The sequence below is a fragment of the Tachypleus tridentatus genome, chromosome 6 (assembly GCF_004210375.1).
Source record: "Tachypleus tridentatus isolate NWPU-2018 chromosome 6, ASM421037v1, whole genome shotgun sequence".
Taxonomy (NCBI): Eukaryota; Metazoa; Arthropoda; class Merostomata; order Xiphosura; family Limulidae; genus Tachypleus; species Tachypleus tridentatus.
Window position 1 is genome coordinate 149,136,328 of NC_134830.1, and position 12,912 is coordinate 149,149,239.

Sequence of the window (12,912 nt, forward strand, 5' to 3'; positions counted from 1 at the left end):
TTTCCTCATAAGAAATGTAAAAGAGTTATAATGAAAAATAATTAAATAAATTATAACAGACATAAATTAAGTCAGTTAATTCAGCCAATGTTTAAATCAGACATTTATAGAATAGACAGAAGCAAAATATATAATAGTACAGTTTAGCAATAGTGACAGGACCGTTTAAATTAGGCTCAGTGTAATTAAGTCATTCATATTAAAGACCTAAGTAAACATTTTGAACTATAGGATGTAGTTGAAAAAAAATAAGAAAAAAGACAATGGTCATAATGAACAAGAAAAGTGAAGAAAAGACATACAATGTATGTAATGCGTGTTGTTCATAAATATACAATATGTGTGTACATGCTGTTTAAAGATAAACAATATGTGTGTACATGCTGTTTAAAGACATACAATATGTGTGTACATTGTTGTTTAAAGTTAAACAATATGTGTAATATTTATGTTATTTAAAGTTAAACAATATGTGTGTGTACATGCTGTTTAAAGATATACAATAACATTATGGTATACATGCTGTTTAAAGTTAAACAACATGTGTGTACATGCTGTTTAAAGATATACAATATGTGTGTACATGCTGTTTAAAGTTAAACCAATATGTGCGTATGCGTGTTGTTTAAAGTTAAACAATATGTGATGTACATGCTGTTTAAAGATATACCAATATGTGCGTACACGCTGTTTAAAGATATACAATATGTGTGGACATGCTGTTTAAAGTTAAACAATATGTGTAGCGTGCTGTTTAAAGTTAAACAATATGTAAGTAACGCGTGCTGTTTAAAGTTAAACAATAATATGTGTAATGCGTGTTGTTTAAAGTTAAACAATATGTATGTGTACATGCTGTTTAAAGTTAAACAACATGTGATGTACATGCTGTTTAAAGATATATGTGTGTACATGCTGTTTTAAGTTAAACAATATGTGTGTACATGCTGTTTAAAGATAAACAATATGTGTGTACATGCTGTTTAAAGATATACATATGTGTGTACATGTTTAAAGTTAAACAATATGTGTGTACATGTTATTTAAAGTTAAACAATATGTGTGTACATGCTGCCTTTAAAGATACGTCAATATGTGTGTACATGCTGTTTAAAGTTAAACAACATGTGTGTACATGCTGTTTAAAGATATACAATAATATGTGTGTACATGCTGTTTTAAAGTTAAACAATATGTGTGTACATGCTGTTTAAAGATTATATGTGTGTGTACATGCTGTTTAAAGATTATATGTGTGTACATGCTGTTTTAAAGTTAAACAATATGTGTGTACATGCTGTTTAAAGATATATGTGTGTACATGCTGTTTAAAGATATATGTGTGTACATGCTGTTTTAAAGTTAAACAATATGTGTGTACATGCTGTTTAAAGTTATATGTGTGTACATGCTGTATTTATTTTAGTTAATTATACATAGTGTTTCACTGTTGTACACATATTTGTCAAACAAAATGTAATTGTTGCTGTTTTTCTCATGTTATTCTGAATATTGACAATCCTATGTTTTTAAAATTCCAAACACAACATGGCTTTTGATGACAATATTATAAGTTTTGTCTGCTCAGTTTCACTGTTAATGTAGGATTCAAAGTAACCTAAAATCCTAAAAAACATTACAATTCATGTACATTAAACAAATATGCTGATAGATTTATTATATGTTACCATACAAATGGTATTCTTGTACAACAAGCACTGATGAAGCTGCAGTGAAAAATTATTGACTAAAATAAAAAAAGACATGTATTATTATTATTCAGAGAATAGAGGTCATACACTTCTTTGTTCTTACAACCTTTTATCAGTTTGTATCCCCTATAATAAGTCAGTTTTGTGTCGTTAACAGGAATTTACTAATGAGGCGTTATTGCCCACCAAGCAGATCTTCGTTTCATTACCATGATCGCTCAGAGGTTTATTGATGAATCAAAGGTAAGAAACCCAAAAGATAATAGATATATTCTAGGTAAAAATGAAATAGAAACCCTATAACCTGAGCTCTTTCGAAAGGTCCGCTTAGATTATAGGGTTTCTGTTTCATTTTTATCAAGACGTCTTGGACCTGTGTGTTTTTAGAACATCATGGATATTTTTTAGGGTTAGCATTAAAAGTAACTGATTTAATCTTTGAACACAGTTGTAAAATTTACTGTCATGAATACTATTTAGGTAGAAACAGGAAGTTAAAAATAAAATTACTGTTGCTTGATGTTGTGTAATTTTCTTTCTGTTTTGCAAAATACAAGAAATTCAGAATTTGTTTATTACATCTAAGCATTTTGCCTCTTCAGGAATACCTAAAGACCCTGAATGACATTCGGACCAATCTTCCTTGTCGAAGAGCTCACGTGGAGCCGAAAGAGAGTGAAGTGAAAGCTCAAGTAAGCTTTGTTAGTACCACCTATCAAAATCTCTTGAACCAGGTTAACCGGCTCCGAGATAGGATTACCACTGTGGAAGACAGACAACATCACTACTCTGAAAGCTTGGAAAAAGCCACAAACTGGCTTCTAGAAGTTCAGGCCACATCCAAAAAATTATTGGAGGAGCCAGTAGCAGGAGAACCAAAATTAATTCAAGATCAACTGGACAGAATCAAAAGAGTAAGTCTGGACATCTTGGGTCAGAGTCGGTTTATTGAGAATTTTAAGCAGGCAGGAAAAGCTCTACTGGATACTCTGGAAGGAACTGAAGCCAGTATAGTGGAAAAACAGTCCATTGAAAATACTGTCCAGAAGCTTGAGGATGACCACTGTACCATCAGTAATGACATCAATGAGAAAAGGAATGACCTTCAAACCATTTTGGTTCAGTCCCAGGATATTCAGGATGGACTTGATCGTCTCCTCAAGTGGCTAAATGAAGCTGAGACAACATTCCATTACTCAGAATAAAGCCATCAGTTTGACTCAAGAGAGGCTCGATGATCAGGTATTGAACTAGTTTACAGTATGATTAATACAGTAGAGATGTATGTGAGTTATAATTTACTTCCAAATACAGTGGAACCCCTCTAAAGCAGCCACCTTCAGGGACTGAGACAAACTGGCCTTATTAGAGGGGTGGCCTGATTAGAGGGGTTCCACTGTACATAATTAGGGATTATGTAAACAAAAAAAGGAACTGTGATTGAATGACCGCTTTCAAGGGGTGACCGAATCTGAGGGGTGTCCACTTAGAGGGGTTTCACTGTAAATGTTTTGTATATAAAACAAGTAGATCAGTGTTAGGACCTGAAGCAGTTCAGAAAGTGATGATATGGGATACTCTCTAAATCCATCCTGATCCTGTTACTGGATGTTACACATATATGAACAATTTCAGGACAGCAAGGACTTCTTGGTCCATCTGAACTGTCCCATTCTATTTTTTCTAAACTCCAAAGTAAAACTCTCAAAACCAGCCCTTATTTTTCAAGTATTTATGAAGCCTTCACTTAAACTCCCTTAAATTATCTGCTTCTACTGTTCCAAAGCCCATCCTATTAAAAAAACATAAAGGTGTCCCAGTGGAGATGACTTCTTCCTAGCCAAAAATTCTATATATGATCAAAGTGGGGGTGAGCAAAAACCTTTTGTGCTACATAGGATGGTCTAGATGGACTAGTAGGTCCTTAAATGATATAAATGTGTATATATGTGATCCTTATATAATAGAAACGTGTGTATATTGGGTCTTTACATGCTATAAATTTGTATATACTTGGTCCTTACATAATATAAGCATGTGTATATTGGGTATGTCTTTACATGATATAAATATATATATATGTGGTCCTTACATGATTTAAACATGTGCATATTTGGTACTTACATGATATAAACATGTCTGTGTAATTATTACATGATTTAAACCTGTGTGTATATGCAGTCCTTACATGAAATAAAAGTGTGTATATTTGATCCTTACATGATTGAAATGTATGTATATATAGTCATTACATGATATAAGTGTGTATACATACACGTGGTCCTTACATGAAATAAATGTGTATATATACACGTGGTCCTTACATGAAATAAATGTGTATACATACACGTGGTCCTTATGTGATATAAATGTGTATACATACACGTGGTTGTTACATGAAATAAATGTGTATATATACACGTGGTCGTTACATGAAATAAATGTGTATATATACACGTGGTCCTTACATGAAATAAATGTGTTTATTTCAAATAATTAAACAGTACCTTTTTGTACTTTTTTTTTATTAGGTTCAAGAACATAAAATCTTCCAGACTGATATCAACAGCCAGAGGCCAAGCATTGATGCTATTACTGCTTCAGCTAAAGATTTAAGTAAAGGTTCGAACCAAAGGTTAGCTAAGAAGGTTGAGACTAAGGTGAAAGACATCAATACCCGGTTTGACAAACTAAGTGAAAAATCTCAGAAACGGGGAATTTTGCTTGAAGAGGTAAAACCATAACTTGGTTGTAATTGTCTTTTATGTTCATGGGTTACTGTGATCATCTTCCATGTTCATGGGGAACAGTTCTGAATACTTGAATGAGTCTTAACAGGGCCAAGTTAAAGTCTCCAAGGGCTCCAAGCTAAGACAGAGTCAGCTCTTTATATACATATAAGTCTGTGTATTATAGATTTAGAAATAATATTCTTATGTTGAGTATTCCAAGTTAGACACACAAGAACAGTAGAGTGAGAGCACATTATCCATACATTACGTATTTTGTAAATAACAATCTTGTATTTGACCTGTTTGCTTATAGAAATGAAAACTTTTATCAGCAATCACTGTCACTGACTACTGATAAATATTTTGATAACTCTTTAAAGGGCCACAAACTAAAGCTTGGTTGGGTTCATCAAAAAATTAACCCTAGTCTAACAAACAGTGAAATAAGCCAGATATTTGACCCTCACCTGGCACTGACATGCATGCACAAGTGCTGAAATTTATTTAAATTTGCAGGAGGGAGAAAATAAAAGGATTACTGAGGTAAAATAACTGCTGAGAAAATGTTTACAATTTAATCTATGATGAATTAACTTACATTTTACCACAAACTTGAGCATATGTTTCACTAGATAATGTTTAATATGTATGTTTATAATGAAAGTGAGTTCTTGACTAATGGATTAGTTAGCCATTTGTGTATATATACTTAGGATCTTAACCAGCTATTAAGTTTGTATAACAGTGAAGACAGTCACGTTTGGTTGGAGTATGCGCACTGAGATTTTATCTCAATTTTCTCTCTTTCATTTTAGAAATGCTTTTTGTACTTCTGTGCAATATTTGTATGTTAGATTAAAAATAGTAACTTTTAAAGAATGAATATTTTATGTTTCTAGGTGGTAACGTTACTATCAAGATTTGAAGTGATGGTTCTTCATTTTGAGGAATGGATCCATGAAATCACTGAAACACTTGAAAGCAAAGAAATAGTCCATCTTTCTCCTGAAGAATACTGCACTCTAACTGAAGATACTATGAACAAGAGAAATGCTAAAAAGGAGGACTTTGACAAGATGATCAAAACAGGCAAAAGCTTAGTAGCAAAGAGAGATGTGACAGACACTACTCCAAGGAAAGAAAAAGTGAAATTACTGGAGCAGCAGTGGAAGGAACTTGGAGACCTTTTGACTGAGAAGCAACAAGAAGGCAAGACCCGAACCCAGCAGCTGTCTGCATATGAAACTTTAAGATCAAAAGTGCTGGACTGGTTGAATAACATAGAGAGCCGTGTAGAAGAACTAGAGGTTGTTGTAATAGACAAGGACACACTACAGCATCAGGCTGCTGAATTAAAGGTATTTTTATAAGATGATGGCAGCATGTTTTTTAATTTTTACTGCTGTATTTCAAATATAGCAAAATTAATAGGAGATGGTTATGTTTGTTTTTATTTTGCATCAGATCCATATTTCTTTGCCTAGTACCAGATTGGTATCTTGTAACCATAATGTATTATTTACTATATTATTTTGGCAATTTCTATGTTTGTCTATAATTTGTTAAATATTTGCAACATTCTATCATTCTATAAAACTGTCATACCATTTCATTAACTTAAATTTCTTTTCTTGTATATCCAGATATTTATCTAATTTTGAAAATCAATTTTCTGTTGCTTTGTAAATTATATAAATTTTTAGAAGTATGTGTCGTAAAACATCATTAAATATTTTGTGCAGTGGATCCCTAAGAAAACTAAATGAGAGTTTTTATAACCCATGTGGGTGCTTGAGTTCACCATCAAAACTTGTCATTTTTTATCTTCATTATCAAATGAATATCCTTATATATTTGAAATACCCAACTCATAAACTCAGCCATTGCTCCACCCAACTCATAAACTCAACCATTGCTCCACCCAACTCATAAACTCAACCATTGCTCCACCCAACTCATAAACTCAACCATTGCTCCACCCAACTCATAAACTCAACCATTGCTCCCAACTCATAAACTCAACCATTGCTCCTGAAAACATGTCGTACGTCCCATATTCATATTTTGTTGAAAACGTTGTATTTAGTTTATTATTAATTGTTATTAGTCACAAGGTGAGGATAACAAGCATTAGGCCATAATAAAGTTACTCTTATTGTCAGATGAACTATCAGAGGTTAACATGTAAAGAAGTTTAAATTGTACTACATGCCTGACCAGCAACTGCTAGTAACTAGCTTGTCTTGTAGACAACTCTCCTGGTGTGTAAAAGGTTCAATAATCATTCCAGGAAAAGGGACACATATTTGAGGACAGGCCCAGCATGGCCAAGCTCGTTAAGGCATGTGACTCGTAATCCGAGGGTCGCGGGTTTGCATCCCCGTCGCGCAAAACATGCTTGCCCTTTCAGCCGTGGGGCATTATAATGTGACGGTGAATCCCACTATTTGTTGGTAAAAAAGTAGCCCAAGAGTTGGTGGTGGGTGGTGATGACTAGCTGCCTTCCCTCCAGTCTTATACTGCTAAATTAGGGACGGCTAGCACAGATAGCCCTCAAGTAGCTTTGTGCGAAATTCCAAAACAAACAAACAAACAAAACATGAGTAAAAGAGGGATATAAAATTGTTGATTAACGAGATGAGCTTGTTTTAACAAAAACTTGCAAAAGAACTTTAAAGATTACAACATTCATATCATTCACTAGCCTATCTTCAAGGAACACATAGACTACGCACCTACCATAAATAAAGTCAATGTCTTGGGTAACTCGTATGATATCATTCTACACGGAGAACGTGGAGACAGCCCTCGTCGACATACTGGTAGTCCCACAAAAAAAGTAATTTCTTCCACCAGTCCAACTAAAAAATTCCCTGCAAGTGAGTTGATATTTTATTGGATTTTTGGTAAAAATGATAAAATTTATTGATTTATAGATTTTAGCTGTCATTTTAGTTTGTTTTAGAAAGATACTATTGGTAACAAATTCCGTTCATTTCATATGATGGTGTCTTAATTTTGAGTTATTAAAGTGAAAACGTTTTTAGAAAAATAGATTTAAAAGTACCATTATCTTATCAAAAGTTTTCAATGAGAAAACAACTGGTATTTTGTTTAACATTTAATATTTCGATTTCATTGTCATAGGGTCTAATATATTGAGAACAAGAAAAATAGTTTAATAATATAAATGTAGTGAGTTAAAATATGTTGTTAATATTTTAAATTACAATAATAGATGGTGAATTATTTATTACACTGTCATTGCTTCTAAGTAGTTCCTTCTAAGCATGTATCTCTATAGTTCGTCTTTGTCAGTTAACTAGAAAATATCCTAATAACTCTGTTGTTTAAATCTAGAAACACGACATTCCCCAGATACTCAATCTCCAACCCATGGAAAGTCTGTATCAATTCAGAGTCCACTATCAAGTATATCTAGTGGATTCAGTAGTCAGCGTAGCTCAGCTGATAATCTAGGTGGAGTGGAGGGTATGTTATATGTATAGAATGTTCACTTACTAGTGGAGGGTATGTTATATGTATAGAATGTTCACTTACTAATGGATGGTATGTTATATGTATAGAATGTTCACTTACTAGTGGAGGGTATGTTATATGTATAGAATGTTCACTTACTAGTGGAGGGTATGTTGTATGTATAGAATGTTCACTTACTAGTGGAGGGTATGTTATATGTATAGAATGTTCACTCACTAGTGGATGGTATGTTCTATGTATAGAATGTTCACTTACTAGTGGAGGGTATGTTATATGTATAGAATGTTCAATTACTAACCTAGAGTTCATGGTGGGTTCCACCTATAATCCTGAATATCTAACCTGGAGTGGAAAATACTTATGTGTATTACACTGAATTGCTAATCTTTACTTTATTAACTGGAAGTTGTTATTTTTTCTTTTCCTTCAGTTGATAGTAAAAATTCCTGTGTATCAGCTTATTATCACTGGTAGTATATTAATCATTTCTATCACTAGTACTATATTGATCATTTCTATCACTGGTACTATATTAGTCATTTCTATCACTGGTACTGTATTAATCATTTCTATCACTGGTACTATATTAATCATTTCTATCATTGGTACTCTATTAATGATTTCTATCACTGGTACTATATTAATGATTTCTATCACTGGTACTATATTAATGATTTCTATCACTGGTACTATATTAATCATTTCTATTACTAATACTATATATTAATCATTTCTATCACTGGTACTATATTAATCACTTCTATCACTGGTACTGTATTAGTCACTTCTATCACTGGTACTATATTAATCATTTTTATCATTGGTACTGTATTAATCTCCCTCTAAACTTTATTTACTGTTATTCCTATCCAGCTGAGGTTACTTGTATGCTGTTCAGTTTGTGGGTGTGAACAACAGCTTGCTGAGGTTACTTGTATGCTGTTCAGTTTGTGGGTGTGAACAACAGCTTGCTGAGGTTACTTGTATGTTGTTCAGTTTGTGGGTGTGAACAACAGCTTGCTGAGGTTACTTGTATGCTGTTCAGTTTGTGGGTGTGAACAACAGCTTGCTGAGGTTACTTGTATGCTGTTCAGTTTGTGGGTGTAAACAACAGCTTGCTGAGGCTACTTGTATGTTGTTCAGTTTGTGGGTGTGAACAACAGCTTGCTGAGGTTACTTTATGTTGTTCAGTTTGTGGGTGTGAACAACAGCTTGCTGAGGTTACTTGTATGTTGTTCAGTTTGTGGGTGTGAACAACAGCTTGCTGAGGTTACTTGTATGTTGTTCAGTTTGTGGGTGTGAACAACAGCTTGCTGAGGTTACTTTATGTTGTTCAGTTTGTGGGTGTGAACAACAGCTTGCTGAGGTTACTTGTATGTTGTTCAGTTTGTGGGTGTGAACAACAGCTTGCTGAGGTTACTTGTATGTTGTTCAGTTTGTGGGTGTGAACAACAGCTTGCTGAGGTTACTTGTATGCTATTCAGTTTGTGGGTGTGAACAACAGCTTGCTGAGGTTACTTGTATGTTGTTCAGTTTGTGGGTGTGAACAACAGCTTGCTGAGGTTACGTGCATGCTGTTCAGTTTGTGGGTGTGAACAACAACTTGACTAAATATAACCACATTTATTAAAATGGGTAAATGATACCAGTAATTAAACGTTGAGAGCAGAAATCTAGTGGTCAGGGGTGTATAATTACGTGTGTTTTATTAAAACACAAAATCATACTAATAGTGAATGTGAGAGTTTCAAGTGTGATTTTACTTATGTTTTGAACTGTTGTTCTGTAACACAGTTAATGTTTTCTCTTTTGGTTCCTTAATATTGTTTTATTGCCTCAGATCTGACTCCAATTCAACATCAACTTTCTGAAATTAACAATCGCTATAATCTCCTGGGTGTAAAACTGTCTGACCGTGAACAGGAGATTGAAAGCCTAACAGAAGAAGTGAAGTGCCATTTACAGACGCTGAAAACATTAGCAACTTTTGTCAAGGAGAAGGAAGAACAATCACCAAAGGAGTCTTTTCCAGAAAATAAGGAACAGGCCCATAATCAGCTTCATATTCTTAAGGTACTTCTGTTCACTATCTAAAAATATATATTATTTTAAATACAGCTGCAGTCGTTCTGTTATTTAGTAACCCACAAGGAGTTGGGTGGATATCTGCTACAGTATAAATTCTGCACTGAAACACCAAGACTTCAATACAGGGTGATGTCGAGGTAAAATGTGTTTGGAAAATCATTCTTCTAGAAACATCCAGAACTTCAAGTTATTTAGGCTATTTCATATCATTGGAATTAAATATACTGTAGAGACCCCAAATGGAAATGTGTTACTTCAGTGGTTATAGTCAGAGTAACACAGTGCCCTTGTGGATGGAATCTGTAAAACAAGTCTTCAGGTCTATTGCACTGTTCAATATTGTCATTTCGTTTTTGTGACACCATCAAACTTTCCTTCACCAATAGTTTAGGTTCTGCTGTACAAAATACTACTGTTACTGCTACTAGATGGTACTGATGTCGCATTGAAAAACATAAGGTATAATTAGTATAACAGAGTAAACCCAAAATTTTGTAAATATAAAGAACCCATAACAACATTTTATGTCACCTGTTAAAAATCTGGTTAATGTAGTAATAATCTCTTGAATATCCCCCACAATGTAGCAATAACCTATATGAAAATCTTCCCAGAATGTAGTAATAAAAAGAAACTTATGAATATCTGCCCACATCATGGTAATAACTTCTATGAATTCCTTCCCCCACCAGAATGTAGTAATAAATTTTCCCAGTATTATCCTTATGTAATGTCTTATGTTTCAGTTACATACTTTAGATTTATTATTATGTAATGGTTAAGCTCTAGATACTTAGGTTGAGATTAAAATAAGTGATTATAACCAACTGTTACATACTCTAGACAATCCACGAAGAATTTCAAGAGAAGCGACCTGATCTTGACAAACTAAAGATCCAAATTCAAGAACTTCTCAGGAAGAAGTCTGAGGTTCAGGGCTCAGATATTTTCAGAAACCAACTACACAAACTTGGTGAGTGGTCAGTGCCATACCTCATAATGTATTCAGTTTATCTTCCTCTTCTGTATATAAGATTCAGTTTTCATTTCACATGTTTTTCTGTTCATAAGCTACTGATAATAAATGTTCAGACACAATTATAACCTGTGTGTGAAGTTACATTTTAGGATGTGTGTTGCAAGGTCAAATAACCTCTTTCAGGAAATGCAGCTCTTTGGTTACTATATACCTAAAGGTGTATATCATATCTTAAAAGTTATTCAATTCTTTGTATCACTTCCAAAATATATTCTTGTACTGGGTATTTCTTAATTTTGTAATTAATATAAATGTATTGAAAAAGGAATTGTTTAAACAATTCACAGTGTTGTAGTAAAATAATTAAAAATGTTATTCCTTCATGTTTGGCTTGGCTTTTTAACCTTGTTTATACTATGTAACTTACATTTTTCCCTATAAAACTGTTTTAATTTTGGGTGTGAAAGGTGTTTAGTAGGAGTTAAACACTATTTGGTTATTCCAGCTACAATACTCTACACTTCATGTATTAAAGTTTACCCTTAACATGGTAAAGATCAACATACAGTTGTAACTTTTGTATGTGCTCTTAGAGTTTACAACTCATTAAGTAAAGAATCTGGGTGTGGGTTTGAAAGTTTGCTAATTTCGTACATAGATCCTGTGACAGTTTTGTTCATTATTGAGTAATAGCACGTGCTGTTCCTAATTACGTAAGATTTATGATTCATTGCACAAACACTATCTGTAAGATTCACTATTGATTACTTACCCACTGTCCCCCTCACAAGATTTGTCATCAATTACTAACACGCTGGCGCTATTGACAAAATTTGTCATTGCTTACTTGTGGATGTATTACATCATTGTACTCATGTTCACACGGTGTCTTGTGGATGTATTACTTCATTGTACTCATGTTTACAGTGCTTTGTGGATGTATTACTTTGTCATACTCATGTTCACAGTGCTTTGTGGATGTATTACTTTGTCATACTCATGTTCATGCAGTTCCTTATAGATGTATTACTTTGTCATACTCATGTTCACAGTGCCTTGTGGATGTATTACTTTGTCATACTCATGTTCATGCAGTGCTTTGTGGATGTATTACTTTGTCATACTCATGTTTACAGTGCTTTGTGGATGTATTACTTTGTCATACTCATGTTCATGCAGTTCCTTATAGATGTATTACTTTGTCATACTCATGTTCACAGTGCCTTGTGGATGTATTACTTTGTCATACTCATGTTCATGCAGTGCTTTGTGGATGTATTACTTTGTCATACTCATGTTCACAGTGCCTTGTGGATGTATTACTTTGTCATACTCATGTTCATGCAGTGCTTTGTGGATGTATTACTTTGTCATACTCATGTTCACAGTTCCTTATGGATGTATTACTTTGTCATACTCATGTTCACAGTGCCTTGTGGATGTATTACTTTGTCATACTCATGTATGTCAGGTCAAATATCTTAAAAGAAGAGTTTTAGTGACATTGGTTTATTGAATGTTTGTGTTTATAGTGACCCACTGGACAGAGCTGGTAAAGACCTTTAAAGAGCAACTAGATGTACTTCAGTGGTTCAAGGACTTTCAAGAGACTCGTGACTTACTGACCAGTTGGCTGATTCAGAAAGAGAAGATGTTGCAAGTGCTAGGACCGATTGCTTCAGTGCCTCAAATGGTCACTTCCCAGATGCAACAAGTCCAGGTACTAAGACAGTACTTTTTTCTTCCTTCTATCAGTATCAACTAATATGAACTGTATAATCTGTCCATTACTTGTTATAGATCATGAGAAGTGATGTTCTGTAGGAAGAACAAACATGCCCAACCTAATGAGTTCTTTTGAGATTTGTTGATTGGCCATTACTTTTGAAATATTAGTTAA

The 12,912-nt window shown here is 33.8% G+C and overlaps 1 protein-coding gene across 1 annotated transcript in view; it reads left to right on the forward strand.

The window, feature by feature from the left end:
- Nucleotides 1-2,735: 2,735 nt before the first annotated feature.
- Nucleotides 2,736-12,912, forward strand: part of LOC143251773 (dystonin-like) — a 61,663-nt gene continuing 51,486 nt past the window's right edge. Inside the window, 8 exon segments of the mRNA XM_076503017.1 lie at nucleotides 2,736-2,954; nucleotides 4,244-4,444; nucleotides 5,344-5,802; nucleotides 7,149-7,323; nucleotides 7,805-7,936; nucleotides 9,786-10,018; nucleotides 10,877-11,006; nucleotides 12,545-12,732. Coding sequence (XP_076359132.1) covers nucleotides 2,883-2,954; nucleotides 4,244-4,444; nucleotides 5,344-5,802; nucleotides 7,149-7,323; nucleotides 7,805-7,936; nucleotides 9,786-10,018; nucleotides 10,877-11,006; nucleotides 12,545-12,732 — 1,590 coding nt within the window. The 5' untranslated portion in view covers nucleotides 2,736-2,882.